The sequence below is a fragment of the Lactuca sativa genome, chromosome 5 (genome assembly GCF_002870075.4).
Source record: "Lactuca sativa cultivar Salinas chromosome 5, Lsat_Salinas_v11, whole genome shotgun sequence".
In the NCBI taxonomy this organism is placed as follows: domain Eukaryota; kingdom Viridiplantae; phylum Streptophyta; class Magnoliopsida; order Asterales; family Asteraceae; genus Lactuca; species Lactuca sativa.
In genome coordinates, this window is record NC_056627.2 from 10318944 (window position 1) to 10339411 (window position 20468).

Below are 20468 nucleotides of genomic sequence, written 5' to 3' on the forward strand. Positions count from 1 at the left end.
CCTACCCAAAGTAAATTCGGGTAATTTGGGTTTTGGTAATTCGGGTATCGGGTCGGGTTTGAGTAATTTGGGTATTACCCGAAATATATGATTTTTTTTTTTGAATTTCACCTAAAAATAAATTTAATAAAATAAATACGTCGTGCTTTATTAGTCTTGTTTATATAAACAAACGAGACATAAACGAAGTTACTCAAGCTTTGAACATTGAGATTTTCTACTCAATAATACATGAGATATCAAGTATTTTTTTAACGACTTAATATAATCTAATAAAATGTTAAAAAAACAAATACCTAAAGATCTTAATTTAAAAGTTTAAAATATTTAAGATAAATGTAGTCATAAGTTTTGTCATGTTCTAAAGTTTCGTCAAGATAATGAGTTTGTTAGTTATAATAAAAACTATAATATAGAAAACAGTTAAGTTTTAAAGAACGTGATGATATATAAAAATTACTTTTAATATTGTTAGTGTCGTATTGTCATAATAAATATATTTATGTTTTATAATGATGATATTAGTTTAAACGTGATCAAATATCTGCTATATAGTACAAGCTCTATAAAAAGAATGAATTTTTAAAATAATTTGGGTAATTCGGGTATACCCGAAACCCAAAAAATATACCCTTTACCCGACCCGAAAAAATCGGGTAACCCGATTACCCGGAAAATTTTACCTGATACCCAATTTACCCCCCGAAAAAATCGGGAGGGTAATTCGGGTATCGGGTATTTTCGACAGGGCTATCCAATATGATGTTTGCTTGTTTGCGTGCCACACTAATAGAAAAGTACATTAAAAAAAAAATTATTTTGGAAATAAGGGAAGCTTTACAAAATAACTACCTATCAAAATTGGCTAACAATATCATACATACAAAATAATAAGTGAGAAAATGTGGGTAATTACAAAAGGACGTCTTCTAGGCCTCTATAATTAATCATCTCGAATGTACATCTTTCCCTTTCCTTAATCACTTGAACCTGCAATTTGCAAATGTAATAAATATATATGAAAACAAGCTATAAATTAATTGGGAGTTAGGAAAAATAAATATACCTGATCCCGCAACCTGGCCAACAATCTGTGCATAGTCTCTAGTTTCTGAGCAAGATGTTGTAGGTGAGGGTTGGAAGAAGATTCTGATGATCTCAGTTCAGCACAATTGGACTGTGACTCCAACAATTCTGCCTCAAGTGAAGCTAAAGTCGGATCCAAGCAAGAACAACTTTCCTTATCATCTACAGGTGCAAGGAAAGATGGACTCCTGTTCATGCTACCACTAGGAACTTCAGTACTAGTATCATTCTTCACCTTTCGTGGAGAGAATATCTCCTCAAAACCATCACTCCCTGCAAAATTTTCAATATGATATGCAAATACCTCCTCAGATTTCCAAAAAAAAAAAAAAATTCTCAATCTTAGACTCATTTACCAAGGCGACTTAGTTGATCCAGTGTTGCCTGACCTACGGTTCCATCAAGCTTAAGCAATCGTAAAATTCCAGCCGCTATTCGCCCCATTGAATCAATTTCCAGCTTGCACATATGAGCTACATGTTGCAGCTCCTCCTTTCTTACAACCACCTCAATCTATAATAATAATAATAATCGGTCCCTAAATTAAATACTACTTCCCCTATCCTATAATTTTATAAAATAATACCAACAACTTGAATAGTATAAAGTATAAAAACCCACCGGTTGTTTTGCAGAAAATTTCAAATTTTCCACAGCCCAAGTAATATTCCCAGCCTTGTCTTCACAAGGCACCACGTCAATTTTAATATCGACTCCACTGTGTCTCTGATCTGCGCTTCCTTTTGTCGGTGACTCAGGTTTCAAAGTCTTCAACCCTTCAATACCAACCTTGACGACTTGAACAGGATATTTATGTGCTTCTCCTTGAATCGAATTTTTTACTTTCTGGTTTTTGCTTCCATTTGCTTTCACTACAAAACTCTCAAAAAACGTATGCCAGGATCTCTTTTCTCTGCTGCAGGAATCCTCCACTTCCAACTTCAGCCTTTCCGCGCCTTCCAACGCAAATATCCAGTCCTTCAATTCTATCGATATATTCACTTCATCCAACTGCAGGTAACTACTACTACTACTCCCTACGCCTTCATCTAAAACAAACAAGAAACAAAGACGATTAACGATTGAAAATAAATGACTACTGTGAAAAGTGAAACCCTAACCCTAGCTGCTTACCCCGAGTCTCTATGTCTTCGGCAAACGGAGACGATGGTCTGAATAGTTTTGACAAAGGTCCCGAAGATATATGATGTAAACCTCTCGAGAGATCATCCCCCGGTCCCCCATCTTGCCCTAGAATCCCGAAACGGTGGAGTAAAGCTTCGTTGTAATTCATTCCACCTGCAAGACGTACACCCGCAATACAAGCCATTACACGGAAGCTTCTACACTTTATATCTTCTGGATTGTATGGAATTACATGAACCACGCTTATATTCATAAACGGAATCGGAACGCCGTTCGAATTCCTCTTGTTTTGCACCCAAAACACACCTCGCATCTCACTCAAACTTCTATCTGTCTCTGCACACTCCACCTGCACTTTCTCCCACTGCAGATTTGACGAAATTGCCATCGCAGCACCCAAGGTTCGATGAGCGACTTTCATCAACAGGTCATCTCCGACAAGTTGAACTAGAGGTGTACCCTGAATGTCTACGGAGGAAGATTCTAGAAACGTCAGTTTCAGATTCTTAACCGATACACTGATTGAAGTATCAGCAGGGACCTTTTCGCTTAAACTTTCATGATCCAAACATTCGGATCTAACAATCTTCGTTGGTTTACTTATTCCCGCCATTGCCATCCTAACGCTGACGTCATCGATATAGTCGTAAAGATCCAAAACAAAAAACAGTTGCTCGATGGAGGTGTTGGATAGATATTGTTCGCAGGCGATTCCTACTCTGACAACACCTCCACGTGGAGGAACGTGTGTTAACGGAGTTCCATCAGCTGTTACCATAGCCACCTGAATGCAAACACTTTTCATCTCTATACACCTCCATAACTCTAACTCTGAAGAGCGTATCCTAGAAGGATTAGGTACAAAGGGATTGGTACATGTTTCTAGAGAGAGGCAAATGAGAGAAGCTCCGATTGACCATTTTTTCTGGCTGGCATCAATCGGTTGGCCTTCCCACAAACAGAAGCATGCAGCATCCATGTCAAGATTGAGCAGGCCAAGTTTTAGGAAAGGTGTTTCAGAGAAATGTAAGTTGTGGATTTGAAGCCTTGCTCCATTGAAGGAGCTCGAATGGTGATGGAAATATGTGGGATGGTCTGGTTTCCTGGGCTCCAGTGGAACAGTGATTTCTAATTTTTTCATATTGAATTGAACGGAGTTGATGGAGATATCTGGAGATATATCACCGGGGTTAACCACACCTCCATCAGCTAGGAAAGATGATATTCTTACACACGACTCTTCTTGAAGATGAATCTGGGAAGATTGAAGAAGAATGGTTGCATTATGAGTAAAATTGGATAATGTTTTTTGGTTTATGTAAAATCTGATGATAAATGATATAATACCGTAAGAGGCTTGCATTCGATTACAGTGTGTGAAGAAATCTCTGGTGGGGGAAGGAAGGGCATGAATTTAAGACAATGGAGGGACATGAGTGGGACACGGTCATCTTGTGTCCTTTGCTGATCGCCTAGCGGATATATTGGAGGACAGAAATTTTTTCCTAGTGAAAAAAAAAAAAAAGAAATTGCAAAATGTTAATTTTCACATTGATGAGAAACACATCAGTGACAATCAATCCATACCAAAATCTGGAATGTGTAGAGGTTCATCTGCAGCATCTTGCATGGATGGTTGCACTAGTGGGCATGGTGGACGAGAGAACGTATCCCTGAATTCAATCATATAAATTTTGTTTAAGTTTAGTAACTATCAATAGTAAAACACAATGCATATGCTGCTATGCATCAGATATAAATTTTGGATGTGAAGGTTTTATGTTAAGAGAGTATACCTTAAAATTAGTCCACCAAGCGTGACCCGAGTTAAGCATTTGGCAATTGCTCCATCAGATACGGTTGCCTACAAAATCAAAATAAAACTAATGTGTATTTTTAACATATAATCACCATCATCATGCAGAAATACTAATTACATTGTACAGGGAAAAACATAAACATATAGCTATTTAGGAGTGTCGCATGGAAATCTACCCGAGAAAAGTAAAGTGACTGCATCAGAAGTTCCAGCTGGAACCCTAGAAGTACAGTGAGATTTTTCAGTGAGTACCATTTTTTTTATTGTCTACATCTTAATTGAAAATATAATTGTCTAAAATAGGAAAACAAAAAGAAGAAAGATGGAATTTTAGACAAATATAACAAGTCACAAACCAGCATCTTTGATGCCAAGAAATATATGATCCACCATAAAAGATACTATTATACGCCCTGCAGCTTCTATTGATTGCTGCCAGAAAAAAAAAAACGTTGGTTTTTATAAAATTTACGCAGTTAGTTTCTATAGTAACTTTTTACTAACCTTTTGAGCATTTGGAGTCACATCTCCTCTGTTAAGACAAACATATACTCCTGCGAAGAAACGAAGAACAGCTCGAAGTCCTGTTATTATTTTATCAGAGTGAAGTCATTAAGTCATGAACATATTGTATTGTATACATAAAGTTTGTTTCTAAAGAACAAATTTCACAATAATACATCAAATTTAACGAGAGGAGTTGTGAGAGAGCAAATAGGTAAAAGGTTAGCGTCTTAATACATTAAGGCATGCTTTTGGTTTAATCCATTAATAGTAATAGTTGTCCAGATTAAGTGCTTAACCCATTAAATTAAATAATAAAAGGAAGAAGCCCTTCCTTACTAACCTGGCTCACTTAACGCTGGGCAGACAGCTTCTGTAATATGCACCTGAAGTTCCATACCCAATGGACGATTATGCTCCGTTCTTTGTATTGTAATCTGATTATAATTAAAAACAAAACACATGAAAGTTGGATAGAGTTAAGGAAATGTTTAAACTGATGAGTGAGTTAATTTAGGTAGTGAAGCTGAGTTTGCAGACAATCAAGTGTTAAGATTACATAAGCCTCTCCAGATATTCCATCGATAAACCGCTCACCACCAAAGAATACCCGCTTTGCACCACCCTTATCATGTTTCTTGCTTTGAGAAGGATCTGCAAACATATCAGGATGAGGCAGCAGATCCATACATAAATACTCCCATTCAAGCTTCTGTTCATTCCAAAACACACACACACACACACACACTCACTAAGTATCATATGAAATGATCAGTACTAACAAAATGGTTAGATTTTGACAGGTAAGATTACTTTGAACACATAGATGAAGCTCTTGTCATTTGAGAAGTCCCTTGCTGCCTTAAGGTTCACAACCTGTCACATGTGGTTGCCAAATAAATAATCATTTGTTGTAATTTGAAATAAGTAGAAAATGTGTAAATTGGATATATATATATATATATATATATATATATATATATATATATATATATATATATATATATATATATATATATATATATATATATATATATATATATATAGTTTTAGAAGAGACCTGCCAGTTCTCGTTAGTGGTGTACAACACAAGATTCCGGATTGTAATAGATGCCATTGGTGGTACCCTGGCTTAGCAAGAATACATAATTAAGCTGATAGTAATAGATCCTAATATAAATTCCAATTAACTAATTAAAATGAATTACATCTATAAAAATTATGCATGACTTGCTGATTAAAAAACCACTTGTCTGGACGTTTTTATCCTATCAATTACCCAAATATATCTTTGATCATAAACTTACCAACTTGCCTCTCCAAGTTGTCCACCACCACTACCATGAGTATCAAGTAATAGATTGATGGTTCGTATTTGTAATGTCATTCCATCAGCGATCTAATAATAAAAACAAAACCCAGCCAGCTAAGATTATTTAAGAAATAAGAATAAAAATCTGTAATTCAATACATAGATAAATATTCAGGACAAACTGTATAATCACAATCATATTAGTAATTCACAATTGCACCATGTAAATTGTAAAACTACCTAACCTTCTCAGCAAATCCATAGCTACCACCTTTTGAAGAACTAGAAGACGCCTGTGCACTTTCAGAAACAAACAAACAAAATAGTGCTCCAATTATTTTATGTTAACCACAAGATTTTAAACTAATGACTAATGAATAATGATCGATCACCTGCTTGTGCTCCTACGTGCATCCAAATCATCATTTTCCTCCAACACAGCATCAAGCTTATCAATCATCACAACAATGGGCTCCAGTTGCACATTACTCAAATACGGAAGCTTCAAAAATACGTACATCCGATCATATTAAGAATACATGTACGTATAGCAGCATATACACACAAAATCATCTGTGCTTTAAACTAATTAACGTCTCCATTTGTGTGTCTACAAATTAACTTCAGCTAGCAGACGCTGAACTTACTATTGAATGCAATTCTTCCCAAAAAAAATAAAATCATATGATAATTAAGTGACTGATATGGCATCGAGAAGTTAATTACATACCACAATCTCCAACTTCCCTGATTTCGCCATGCTTACGGTTATTGCAGGCGGCAATCCAAGACTTGCGTGCAAAGCATCACCACTTATATCTATCAAAGTTCAAAAATTGAATTCCAATTCAACATTCAAATTGCGTCGAGTTCTTCGATTTCAACACATTTGTGTCATAATCAAAGTAAAGGTAAATGCGCACCTATATTAGATAGCTGCACTGTGCGTCCTTGTAACTTGAACTGATCTCTGGAGAAAGATTTTAGCCAGTATTTGAGAGTGGACTCCAGCGCCCTAGCCATTATCGATTCCATAATTCCTCAGCCGACTTTCCAAAACAACCCTTCCGATCAACAACCGCCGGCAATGACGAAAAATTCAAGCGTGAAAGCCAGATCAAATGCGGTGATAGATGAGGGCAAAAGCAATGACGTGGCGGTGCTGACGATTGTGGTGATCGGAGGGATTGACGGCGACGGTGATGCAGTGAGGGTAAAGGAGTAAGGCGGTTGGAGATAATGGCCGTTTTGTTATGGGTTCTCCTCTCGGGGCCGTTGTCAGGCGATGATATGTCGATGTCTTCGGTTTTCTCATGGATGGGAACTTTGCATTAAAAGTAAGAGATCTCCAAAAAGCGTCGTTTTATGTATAAAAACTTCCCTTTTTGTCTAGCGGACCACCTGCAATTGTTTTTGTTTCCTTTCAATTTCTAAACTTTTTATGTAGCTGAAGCAGAATTAGGTTTTTTATTAGAAAATTACTAGAAAGAAGACGTTCGCATACTTTTATTGTCATTTGTTTAACCACAATAAGGATGTATTTAAATTTTTTTAGAGAAATTAAATTGATTCCTACTTTTTATGCCTACAAATGTTCCTACCCAATCAAATTATGACAAATGTCATCTTTCCATATTTTTTAACTAACTCATTAAAGCTATATTAGAAATATACCAAATAAAATTAAATTGAATGTTGATTTGTCATAATTTTAGTGGGTAGAAATAATTATAGGCATAAAAGGTAGGAGGTAATTTAATTTCTCATTTTTTTATAAGCTTCAGGTTACGTATTTGCTGAAGTCATTATAAAAATACAAATATGTTGTTTTTTATAAATAGTTAGTGCGATTATGTTGTTATTGTATACAAAATACGCTGGTATATTGTTATTATAACAATGTACATTTTTAAGTATATAAGTTGTATGGAATTTCGTATTCCTTTTATTGACCTCCAACCGAAAATCGAATCGAAATCAAAACTGGTTGGAACCGATTAGTGGTATTCGGTTGGGTTCCTCCAATCCATTATTTCGGTTTTGGTATCAAACACCTTTTTAGATAGCATATTTCCTAATAGAACCGAACCAGAATCAGTTAGTTGTATTCGGTCGGGTTATCACTTCCCGGTTTACTCATTAACCGATTTTCGGTTCTTCCGGTTTTGAACCAGTTTACATCCTGCAAACCCTTGGTTTTGTTTCTTAAAAGAGGAGAATGTAGGTGTGGTGTGATGTTGTGTGTCGTGGGAATGTTGATGTGCCCCTCTGGTACTGAGTGAGAACACCGCCCCATGATCGCGGTATCACACAAAAAAACACCCCGACTAGGTACAGTTGTCCAGAGAATTGTTTGTTGACCGCCGGAAGCCAATGATTATTTTTCAATTTAGAAAAAACAATAATAAATATATTTTAAACATTCTCAATTTTCGTACTTTATCCACAAAACTTATCTTTTAAACATATGCTTTATAGTTGTAAAATGGATTCATTATCATCAAGTTGATCAGATGTTAAGTCGTCAGATGAGTATGTTTAAGTATAATGTTCTTGTTTTTCCAACAATGGTTGAAGCTACACTCTTTTTTTATGATACTACAAGTTCAATCAGGGCACTATGAACGAGAAATTATATAGACATAAATTTGTGAAGCTACACAATATATCCTCATCGAATAGTACTTTGCTAAGAATTCCCTACATTGTGATCAAATGTTCAAAAACAAGTTTTCGGATGCATGCGAAAATAACTATTCATATGAATTATTGATGCTATGAAAATACAATTTTCATATTTGATAATATCATAAGATGGTAGAGGCAAAAAGTCTTTTACTACGTTACATGCGTGAAAATCTATAATACGTCAACTAGCGTATAAGATAGTTCATAATGCTTATGATGAGTACTTGAAGACGTCCGAAAAAACTTCACATGAAAGCCTATATCTACTTTGTGGCGGTATTATTCATATCTATATAGCATAATGATTGTTTAAATCGACTAGGAGTAACATACAAATCGTGTACACGACACATGCATCCAAACATGGATTCCTAAAATGTTGTGCGACATTAATTGTAAACATTTGGCTTGGAGGAATTGCATAACAACATGATGATGTCAAAACATAAAAGGTGATCACAAGTATCTTATAACTATACTAGAAGAGGTAATCTCATAAGATTTATAGTTTCAGCATGCATTATTTGGTACTGTCACTTCCAACAACAACCTCGACACCATCAATCAATCTTCACTATTCAACAATCTATTAAATGGAATTGCACCCAAGTGACTTTTAGGCAAAAGGTTGGGATTAGCTTATGTGGTTGGGAAAAATTAATAAAAATATCTTCGATGTCGATTTATTTTAGAGTTTAATTTAATACCATTGGAATCATTTTTTTTTTTGTATTTATGTTGACTATTCAATATATATTGGTCAATATACTATATAGCTTTAGACATCTAACACATTCTATTTTATCGTATTTTATTTTTACCTCTTAATTATATTAAGAGTTTTTAATATTTTCTATTTATTTAACCATTTAATTATTTCTATCATAGATTTTCATTTATGAAATATTTGTATACTAATTTCAAATGATGATGTTCATTTGAAATATTTCATATTAAAGTATAATATGTTTAGACGATATTTTTGAAAATTTTAGATAGATGAAGATCAATAAGTTAAATTCATAACAAATAAATAAATAATGTTGAAAAAACGTAACAATTATAGATGTCATTTAATTAGAGATCAAAATTTTTAGAATAATAACGTGGCAATAAATTATTGTTTAAAAAATGTTTTCTTAACTTATACATCTTTTAAGATGTATTTTAGTTTTTAGAACTTAAAAAGTTATAAGAAGTTTTGAAAAAGTTAAAAATCATAATTTATTAAAGTCTCATTTTTAAAAGGTTAATGAAAACTTATTTTAAAAGTTATTTTCACATTGTCAAATATTGTTTTGACTTACTGATTTTTCAAAAAACCAATAAATCAAGCTTCATGTTTACAACGACATTAGTCGGTGCGTGAAAGCTGATCCGAAAACCATCATTAGAAAAGTTTCATTTAAAAAAAAATCAATAAGTTATTTTTAATACGGCTTACAACATCTTTAGTTTTACTAAAATCTGATTTTTTTTTTATTGTAATACGGCTTAATTTTGAAACATATATAAATTTCAAGGGATTATATATTAAAAAATCTTTCAAAACAAACAAAAAATATGTGCGGGATAATCCATCTTTGATTTGACCCGTAACGAAAGCAACCCATTTTGATTTGAACCCATTGTCTACATCTTCAAGCCGTCCGTTTTATCACCTTATCGAATGGCAATTGGGCATGTGTGGTATTTTGCTAGTCCAAGGATTTAGCCGATGGATATTGTGATTGTCGTTCATGTGTGTTTACTTCCATAATCAAACTAGGTGTGAGACCCATGTATTACATGGGTTTATTTAAAAAAAATTAAATATAAAATTTTAGTAATTTGAAAACATTAAATTTATAAGAAAAATAAAAAAAAATTTGAATTATTAAAATTAATGAGACTTTAATGCATTAGATACATTACATATATAAACCATTTTCTAATAAATACCTTACATATATATTATCTTATATATTAAATGTGGATTTTAATTTAATAAAATCAAAAATACAATAAAATGACAAGTGGAAAATATAAAATTTTAAAATTTTTAGAAAATGTCATGTGTCCAAATAAATGAGAAAAGATCATGTGGCAAAGTCATTTTCATTATTTATTAGGTAGATATATGACTGACCAATAGAACTATGACACATGTTTGAACAATATTAAAAAACTTTTTTTTTTGGAAAGATTATCGTGATTCAGATAAAGAATAAACCAAATATATTATTTGGGATCTTTCTATAATAACCAAAAGTGAAAATCTTTCGGAAAATTTGGGTTTGCAAAGGAGGAAAGTATAACTAGTTGGAAATCTTATGCGGACCCAACACGTAATAATTAGGCTGGAATACGCATGGAACCGAACCTGAAACGTAGAACCACACAAAATATGTGGCTTGACGGCTTCAACTTCACAAATTAGGGGGAATACTTATTGTATTTTTTTATTCTTTTTTACCAAACATTTGTTTATATTTTTTAAGACTATTACTTATATCATTTCATAGATGTGATAAAATGGACAATTAGATATATTCGGCTAAATACGTAACAAATTAATATTAGTCAAAACAAGTCAAGTAATGTTGACATGCAAATCCTCATATACAAAAACAAGTTATACTAAGACAGATATGTAAAAGAAAGTTATAAAAAAAAAACTAAATTTAAGAAAAAACATATAAAAACAAATCATGAAAAAAATTGGGATAATTTTTAAAGAGTACGGACTAAACTTATAACAATTTTTAAAACTTATGTCAAAATTATAAAATAGAAAACTGATAAGTTTGTCTCAAGAAGACAGTCATTTCATAGGTGATCATATTTATATAATAAATATGTTAAATTTATATTTTAAAGAAATAATTCATCGACAAAATTCATAAAAACTGATGGAAACTTAATATGAGAAAAGGGTAATACACACCTTCATCAACACCTCCATCAAGAACATATTTACAACGGTCAAACAAGTATGAACAAAGTTACACTCTATTGAACAATGGAGCTTATTGCTAGTTGTATGGGTATTGTGTGTCTAATTTGAAACCAACCCAAATAACCTTAAACTCGTTTCTTGCCTTTGATCTCACGAGTCCGATTCCAAAACCAACATATAAAACCTTAAACAAATTGAAAGGAAACTAGGATGGGAAAATGATAGAGGGTGAGATTGGATGTATGAAGGTGAAGATGTAGTGTAATAACCAAGATCAATGCCTTCTTCGGCCTTCATGTGAAAATTCAGTTGCTTCTCTTGCAAATCTAGTTGCGATGAAGATTATAGATTATAGACAAAATTGCAAAAATTATCCCTGTGGTATGCATTTTTTGGGGGTTTTAGTCCAAACCCCGACTTTTTTGGATTAGTAGTCCTTTTGAGCTAGTTTCGTTGCGGATTTGGTCCCTTGGTAAACTAAAATGACTGTAATGCCCTTAAGATTTATTTTTATGTTTTTTTCTATTTAATTTAAATGAAAAAGAAAATAATTAATTAATTTTGGCCTCTCTCTCTCTAAAGTCGTCTTCCACCTCCACGTCCAAAATAAATTTGGCTCTAACCAGAACTATGTTCCTCTCATCCCTCCTCTCGACGGAAACCCCTACACATAAAAATCCGGCAACATTCAGCGCCTCCCCACTCCGCCACCATCACCTTCATTTATCATGCCAGAGATGGAGGAGGATCTACATCTGATTCAAATCTGATTCAACTCAGTGATGTCAAATCCACCGGCGATCTGTGCTTCTCCATTTACCTTATACTTCCTCCGTTATTCCCTCAAACTCTAGTGGCAACTATAGACCAACAAGCAAGTTTCCGACATCGACAACTTTAGACACAAATCTGTGAAAATCGAAACATCCGTTTTTTTTCTTTTCCATTTTCAACTATAAAAGGGATGGTGAGGGGCTCATCGGAAAAACGACAATGGGGACTGTGGGGGGTTCACCAGAAAAGTGGCGAGAGGAAACTTCTCTTTACTCACCTCTCTCTTCGGAAACCGACCTCGATTTCTCCCTACACTATCTTCCTCCCATTTTCTTACAATCTGTGTGTTCATCACCTTTCTTGAGCAGCGACGGTGGTGGCTTATGGGAGGAGATGGTGGATTTGGTGATCTCATCTCTCTCAGCATTCCCCTCTCCTGTACCTAACTATCTAATATCCTATTTTATTTTATTTGATAAATGGTTCTCTCCCTCACACTCTGAATCGGGAAAGAACGAGCAATGATAAAAAAAAAATCATTGGTATGATTTTCCTCCATCACACTCCAAATCAATCACCATTGTTGGGTTAATGTTTCTGAAATCAATCACCATTGTTGTTGGGTTAATGTTTGTGTAATTATTGTGTACGGTAATGTGTTCCCTCACTCTTTATGTATATATATGTGAAGATGATTTTTATAAACATTGGGAAATTAATTAACACAAGAATTTTGAAGAGCAGATGTGTGTTTATATGTGAAGTTTGATGTATAAGTGTGTGTTTATATGATTTTAGTTGCAGGTCGTGGAGAGAGAGAGAGAGAGAGAAAGGTGGGCCTTCTTTTATTTTTTAATTATTAAAATAAATAAATAAATCTTATATTCTAAAAAAACTGAAAGAAAAATGGAAATTAAATATTCCAAGGGTATTAATGTCATTTCAGTTTAGTGAGGGACCAAATCCGCAACAAAACTAGCTCAAAATGACCACTAATCCAAAAAGTCAGGGTTTGGACTAAAACCCCAAAAAAATGCATACCACAGGGACCATTTTTGCAGTTTTGTCTAGATTATATTGGTGATGTTGGAGGAGATGTTGACCTTTGCAGCCATCAATCGTCTACAGGCTCTCGGGAAGCAATTTCGGCAGTGGAAGATGCGGTCGTCAATGGCAACAACATATATGAATTTCCCAAAGGTAGTGGTTTTCTGATGTTAAAAGGAACGTCAATGTCTTGATTTCTTCCGATTTTTGGATGTACCAGAGTGGACGATGGGGTGAGGGTAATTAATGGTTAGTTTTTTCTTTTATAAGTATAAATTAAAATTATAACGGGCCCATATTTTTTTTGTCTTCAATAATTAATTAAAGATATAATAATAACAAAATGGAAAAGGGTGTTTCAGTCTTTCTAGAAAGCTCAGATACCATTCGTGCACGTTTTAGAAGCCATAAGGACCATTCATGTAATTTTTAGAAACCATAAGGATCATTCGTATAAAAAAACAATAAAGACTGACCTTTGGTAATCCACAAGGACCATTTATGTAATTTTGTATTTATTTGATTTTAATTAATTTGGTTGTTTTTCTTAAAATATTAATGTGATTTAACATATAGTTAAAAGGTAAATTGTAGTTTAGATAGGCGTGCATGATACAAAATGTTATCGTATTACTCGAGCTAAAGGTTGTTGAAATATATGCCAACGACATAAGACACTCACATCACTATGAACATCGTTTAAACCTAACGGATTGCACACATAAAGTTAATAAATAGATAAAAGGGACTTAGAAGAACATACTGTAAGGTTAGGGAGTGATGTTATCCATATCATATTTTTTTGTCACGTAAACATTACGTCACTCTTGCAACACTACACTAACTTCTTGCGCCGATTTGTGGAGAGAAAGGTGCGTGTGTTTTTTAGGTTTAATAAAGCGTGCAGACATAAGAAGACTCACGACCATGTCTGTGCCATGAAGACCTAACGTAGAAGTTTCTATGTATGTGAACTTTTGAAAAACAAACATACTACAAGCCCTTATGCTTGCGCGGCACAGACAAAATAGGCCATGCATATATGCAGACAAAAAACAAACAACCTCTTAGTTTCGTTTGCGTTTAACTCGAAATGAAACAAAGAACGAAAATAGGGGTGATAATGGGATAAATCAATAAGAGAAGGGCTGCAAATGTAAAATCCGCCGACATGGTTTAACCCCGAGTGGTTTACAACGACAGTGAAAAATAATGCTTGAAAACTAACAATACGTGTGGGGGCGGTCTCTTCGATTCAATTCCGTAAATCAAGAGTCTTTTCGTTCTTCCATAAATTTCTTCAATTCATTTTGTTATCGCTTTCTCAACTACTATCGATTCCTTCATCTTCTTCGTATCGTTATCCATTTACATACATATATTTAGGTGTATATACGTGTATACGTCTTTGATTTTCATCGTTTTTAACCTATAAAACCCTAAAAATTTGAATCTGATTGTATAATCTATTCATTTATTTTAGTTTTGGTTAGTCTATGAAATTCTTTGTATCGTGAATACGTCAACTAGAACAAATCCCTCGTTATTTTTTGTTAAGGGATTCGAATTTGTTGGTTTTATGTCTTGATCGGGTTAAGGTGTTAAAAGTATTGAGAATCGGTTTTTTGTTTGGGGAAAGAGTTTAAAGTGTGTCGTGCAAGTAAATTTGGATATTTATGTTGTGTAGCAATTGATTGTCGAGACACCTGTGAGCTGATTCGGGAATAAGGCTATTTTATGTGCTTTTACAAGGAAACAGACTTGAGGCTATGATTATTTTTTGAGGATTCTGCTGGGTTCATGTGAGTTTTGATGATGAGGAAGATCGACCAGAAGCAACGACAAGGTGGTGGCGGTGGTGGTAGGATTGGAAGTAACAATGGGTTCATACCGTCTTCTTTTCGCTCGCTTTCTAGCTACTCGAGGATTGTGTCCTATGGTGCATCCACCGTTGCATCCACTGTTCGTTCTGCTGCTTCAACTGCATTCACCATTGTCGACCGTGATAATGATGCAGTTCCTAATCAGGTGAGTTTGTTTGTTTATCTCGAACTTGTATTAGTATTAGAGTATTAAATGATAGAACATCATATGTGTTCTTGCTCTGTGGTCAGTAGATCATTTAGCATTTTTCTAACATGTTATTGATTGGTTTGGTCTCTGATCCCGCTAAATGACCCTTGTTTTCCATGTTTTATACACAAAGGCTCTATGGGCCAGGTTTGACAAACTTGAATGTGAGGGAGATATCTCACGCAAAGTGCTCTTGCTAGGGTATCAATTTGGTTTTCAAGTGTGGGATGTTGAAGATGCCAACAATGTGCGTAACATAGTCTCACGCTATGATGGTGCTGTTTTTTCTATGCAATTACTGCCAAAACCAATTGTCCCAAAGCATTCCCAAGTTGAATATGCATCTTGAAAAAATGGTGTTTTTTCTTAATTTGTTCATATGGGTCCTTCTCTGCGGGTGGAAATACTCTTGGTAATGGTAACATAAAAAATGGTCATGATCAAGTAAATGGTGGCTCTGTGCCTACTGTGGTATGGTTTTATTCGTTAAAATCTCAATCTTACATAAAAGAATTGAAGTTTAGATCGGTTGTTTACTTGGTAAGATGCAGTTCACGTATTGTTGCTGTTTTACAATCAGCACAGGTTTGTTTCTCTCTCATTCATTATCACCCTTCACTTTTTTTAATCAAGATTCAAGAACGAACATTAAAGTCATATTTACATGCATCACAGGTGCATTGTTTTGATGTTGCAACATTACAAAGGGAGTACACATTTCTCACAAATCCAATAGCAACAACCCCTTCAAGATTTGAAAAGATAGGTTTGGGGCATGTTGTTGTTGGCCTTAAATAGATGCTTATAGTGGTAGTATTGTTGCATTACCAAATACACACGTCAGCCCACAACATCTCACACACTCCAAAACTTTTTTTGCTCCTGGTTCAAATGGGAGCATTGTTGCCCACTATGCAAAACTATCAAGCAAACAACTTGCAGTTGGAATTGTTACTCTTGGTGATATTGGTTATAAGAAGCTTTCTAGATATTACTCTGATTTCTTGCCAGATGGCAACATTTCTCAACAACTAAACGATCGTAAAGATCATGTAGCATCTAATGGACGTTTACCTGATGCAGAAAATGTTGGAATGGTAATTTCTTTCTCTTAAAGCTTTTGGGATTAATTTGTTTTTGTTTAAATTTGTCTTTTTTTTGTCAGGTGATTGTGAGAGATGTTGTCAGCAAATCAGTAATTGCTCAGTTTAAGGCACATGACAGTCCTATAACATCACTATCTTTTAAGCCTAGTGGTACCCTTTTGGTAACTGCTTCTGTTCATTGTCATAACTTTAATGTTTTTCATATCATGCCACGGATTTCATGTAACTCATCTGGATCTGAAACTAGTGCATCTTACATACATCTTTACAAACTCCAACGTGGCTTTACAAATGCTGTAAGATTCTTACATTCCTAAATATCATTTTCTTGATTTTCAACTCTCTACAGTGACTTCCTTTAACAGGTTATGTAGGACATAAGTTTTAGTGTTGACAGCAACTGGATAATGATAAGTTCATCAAGAGGCACTAGCCATCTATTTGCTATATCCCAAGAATGCTTGAAATATGATGCAACAAACAAGTCTTCAAAATCTGGATTATCACCTAATTCAGGACCACAGACTCTTTCTGTTGTTAGCAAAATAAGGAGTGGAAACAGTGCTTGGAAAAACGTGGTGACAGGGGCTGCTGTAGCTGCATCTGGGAGGGTGAATAATTCATATTCTGGGGTTATTTCTTCTACTTTTTATAAATGCAAGGGTAATAGTAACAATATAGGTCCAGATTTAGGTTTTATAATGGCAAAGTACCATATGTTGGTTTTTTCTTCTTCGGGTTGTGTGATACAATATGCACTGTGGTTATCATCTGAGGTGGATTCTGTTCCAAAAACAGTAATGTTTGGATTGAACAATGCTTATGAATCTTGTTCTGATCATGATTCGAGATTGATAGTAGAACCAATTCAGAAATGGAACATTTGTCATAAACAGAACATGCAAGAAAGATAAGAGAATTTTGACATATATGGTGAAAATGGGCATACATATAGCAGGAGTGTAACATCCCAAAATTCAAGCCCAAAAATTTCATTTTTGGATTAATAATTTTTTAAAACATTTTACCATAACATTGTCAAGCAACATATTACAAAATCATAATATTGTGTCCCAAACCATGACATCAAAAATAACGAAAACCAGAGTGCAATCCCAGAAAATCCAATGCAGAATCATGTGTGTGTTTGTGATGCGATGCTATGCCGCCGACTCCTTCCCCTTAGACGAAGAGGTACCTGAAACCAAAACAGAAACCGTAAGCACAAAGCTTAGTGAGTTCCCCCATCATACCACATACCATACAATATCATCGGTATCTTTCAACCGGTAATCATCATCGGTATCTTTCAACCGGTAACTGGGGACTGTTCCACCCCCTACCACTAGCATACAACATCAAGATATAAACATACAATTAGGCATATCCGAGTACTGACCTACCATTCGGTCCTAAGGACCACTGTCAGGGAAACTGATCCCTAATATACACATAACATATCGTACAGATAAATCTCATAACCAAGGCACATAATCAGACCAAGATAATTATCACAAAGACAATCATCTCCTAAATATCCCTCTTTGGTGGGCCGGCATTGTGGCCTTAGCCCCACCCCTACTAGAAGGTAACTCACCTCGTATGAGTAGCTGCTGATAATCTGCACGGGAAACCTCTGTCTGCTGTTGCTCCGGAAATCCTCCGGCTATAATCCCCACAAAACACTCAGTCAGAATCTGATATCTACTCTTAGGGTAAAATGACTATTTTACCCCCAACCAAGTCCAAGTCAAAGTCAACTTCTAGTTGACCCGAATCGCCGACTTGGGTTGTCAACTCGTTGAGTCCCTACCCTTTACTCGTCCTTATCCATAACTCGACTCGTCGACTCGTCGAGTTCCCCTTCTTTACGAACATCTATAAACCTTCATCCGACTCGCCGAGTTGTATGAACAACTCGTCGAGTTCGCCTTCATCTGATGAACAAGTCTTGACCTTGACTCGTCGAGTTGTATGAACAACTCGTTGAGTTCATCTTCAAACATAAGAAGATTGCCTTGGACTCGCCGAGTCTGTTCTAGCACTCGTCGAGTCCCATGAACTCCATGTCTAAAACTAAGTCCAATGCGTTAGGTCACTCCTTCTGTCTTGCTACAACCCTTCTAACACTCAACTGAGTTCTTTTGACCCTCAACAGATATGGGACTCAAAGCCTTGGACTCGTTGAGTCCCAAGAACAGACTCGCCGAGTCGATAACGTCCACACCCTAAATCCTCGATTTCTGATGTACAACACTTGTCCAAATGATAGATCCAAGCCCCTAAGCTCGATCTACCACATAAAGTTACGGACTTTATGTTCATGCATGGGACTTTTGAGCCAAAAAGGCTCTAAAATGGTTCTTTTGTTGCATGGGGCCTTCCTTGGGTGCAAAAGCAACCCAAATCTGCCTTGTGACTCTTCCCAAGTGCTAGATCCGAAGTCTTGACCCCCAACCATGTTTGCAAATCATGGTTGGTCACCTCATATGGCTTAAATCCCTAAATCTTCCCCAAAAAGGGATCTAACAAACCAGCAAGCAAGGTACAGACTTTATACCTTCCAAAGACTGCAAATGATGAACCAAACTCAAATCCTTTAATCTCCTCTTGATCCTTCTATGCTCTTCCTTCTTCCTTGAGGTCAAAACCTACAAAAATCACTCAAATGCCTTAGTTCTTGCACCAAAACACTTAGGGTTTGCTGTGGAGAGTCTTTGGGAGCAATAGGGACGAGTGGTGGCTGAAATAGATGATTAAATAGGGTGCAAACCCTCAGATTAGGGTTTTATCCAGTCAGAGCCTACTCGTCGAGTCTGGCCACCGACTCGACGAGTCTGTCACTTAAGTCCCGTGTCCAAACCCACTCCTACTCGATGAGTTGGGCCTTCAACTCGCCGAGTCCCAGGCCAGAAATGCAAAATGCAACAAAATAAATTACATACCAGGAACCGAGTGCTACAAGGAGGGTATTTCCGGAAAGAATCGGAAACGAAAATAATGATTATTTCGAAGGTATGTGTAAGGTCAAAAAAGAAAATGTTAGCCTTGAGGAAAGGAATCATGTGTATATATCCGAAGCTGAGTTACAAATGCATCAATCAAATATCCCATTATGGGCAAGAGCTCAGGTACATATATACATCAATCAAAGATCCCATTTGGGGTAGATATATTTTCAATCTTTAAAAATGGATAATGTCATAATGGAAGAGGAAAATAATTCAAAAGGTGAATTTGAGATAGAGAAGATTACAACACACACAGTTGAAGCAAGACCAAGACATTTGGTGCCAACTGTCGATCACTTCCGAAGACCTATAGTTCAAACAACGAGGTAATTTTTTTAACTACATTGCTTATATTGATCATTTCGAAAGGGAAAACTTATTTTATTATTATTTTTTTGTTATACAAAGTTCCGAGTTTAGATTACATCAGTGGTGGGGCCACCCCTCAAATATCTGTTTCGAATGATGGTAATCGTATGTACTTGATGCCATATGCTGATGTCAGCAAAGGTGGAGCTGATAATAATGGTGATGAAGAAAATGGGGTGGATGCTAGTCAAATGCCAAAAGGTGTTGTAAATAGTGACAACTGTCTAATATCTGACACTCAACCAGAGACTGTAAATAATAGTGATTGCTCGGTGAGTGTGAGTGGGACCCAATCACAATCTAAGCTTGTAAATAGTAACAACAACATAAGTCAGAAACTGGAGAACCATTTGCAAGATGAAGGTGACAAGGAGGTCGATTAAAGGTATACTTTGACCAGTTACTATTACATATTTTGACTGTTTTGTGTTGTGGTAAGTGGTAACATTTGGGGTTGTGTTGTGTAGGTGGGGACAGGATCTTTGATTCTTTGTATGATTTTTTTATTGTAAAAAAAGGAGGCATGTTGAGGGGCTGAGTTTACTTCTTATATTTGTGGGGTTGTGGCGATTGTATCAAAGGTTTGTTGTTCTGA

General features: G+C 35.4%; 1 protein-coding gene and 1 pseudogene across 3 annotated transcripts; one reads left to right on the forward strand and one right to left on the reverse strand.

Moving 5' to 3' along the window:
• Positions 1–779: 779 nt before the first annotated feature.
• LOC111914379 (uncharacterized) lies at positions 780–7286 on the reverse strand. Of its 3 annotated transcripts, XM_023910132.3 has the most exons (20): positions 6791–7286; positions 6598–6686; positions 6260–6369; positions 6113–6167; positions 5863–5954; positions 5616–5682; positions 5369–5431; positions 5115–5267; positions 4899–4992; positions 4556–4635; positions 4408–4483; positions 4228–4271; positions 4029–4096; positions 3820–3905; positions 3580–3737; positions 2221–3487; positions 1708–2135; positions 1443–1599; positions 1067–1359; positions 780–990 (listed from the first exon to the last, which is right to left on the reverse strand). In XM_023910132.3, the coding sequence occupies exons 1-20, from the start codon at positions 6900–6902 to the stop codon at positions 913–915; spliced, it is 3570 nt and encodes a 1189-aa protein (XP_023765900.1). In that variant the 5' UTR covers positions 6903–7286; the 3' UTR covers positions 780–912. The 3 variants fall into 3 exon arrangements, with proteins under 3 accessions (XP_023765900.1, XP_052620088.1, XP_042758305.1); XM_052764128.1 differs by lacking the exon at positions 5115–5267; XM_042902371.2 differs by lacking the exons at positions 6113–6167; positions 6260–6369; positions 6598–6686; positions 6791–7286 and having other exon boundaries at positions 5153–5267; positions 5863–5933.
• A 7843-nt stretch (positions 7287–15129) lies between these two features.
• Positions 15130–20256, forward strand: LOC111914376 (autophagy-related protein 18f-like; annotated as a pseudogene).
• Positions 20257–20468: the final 212 nt, after the last annotated feature.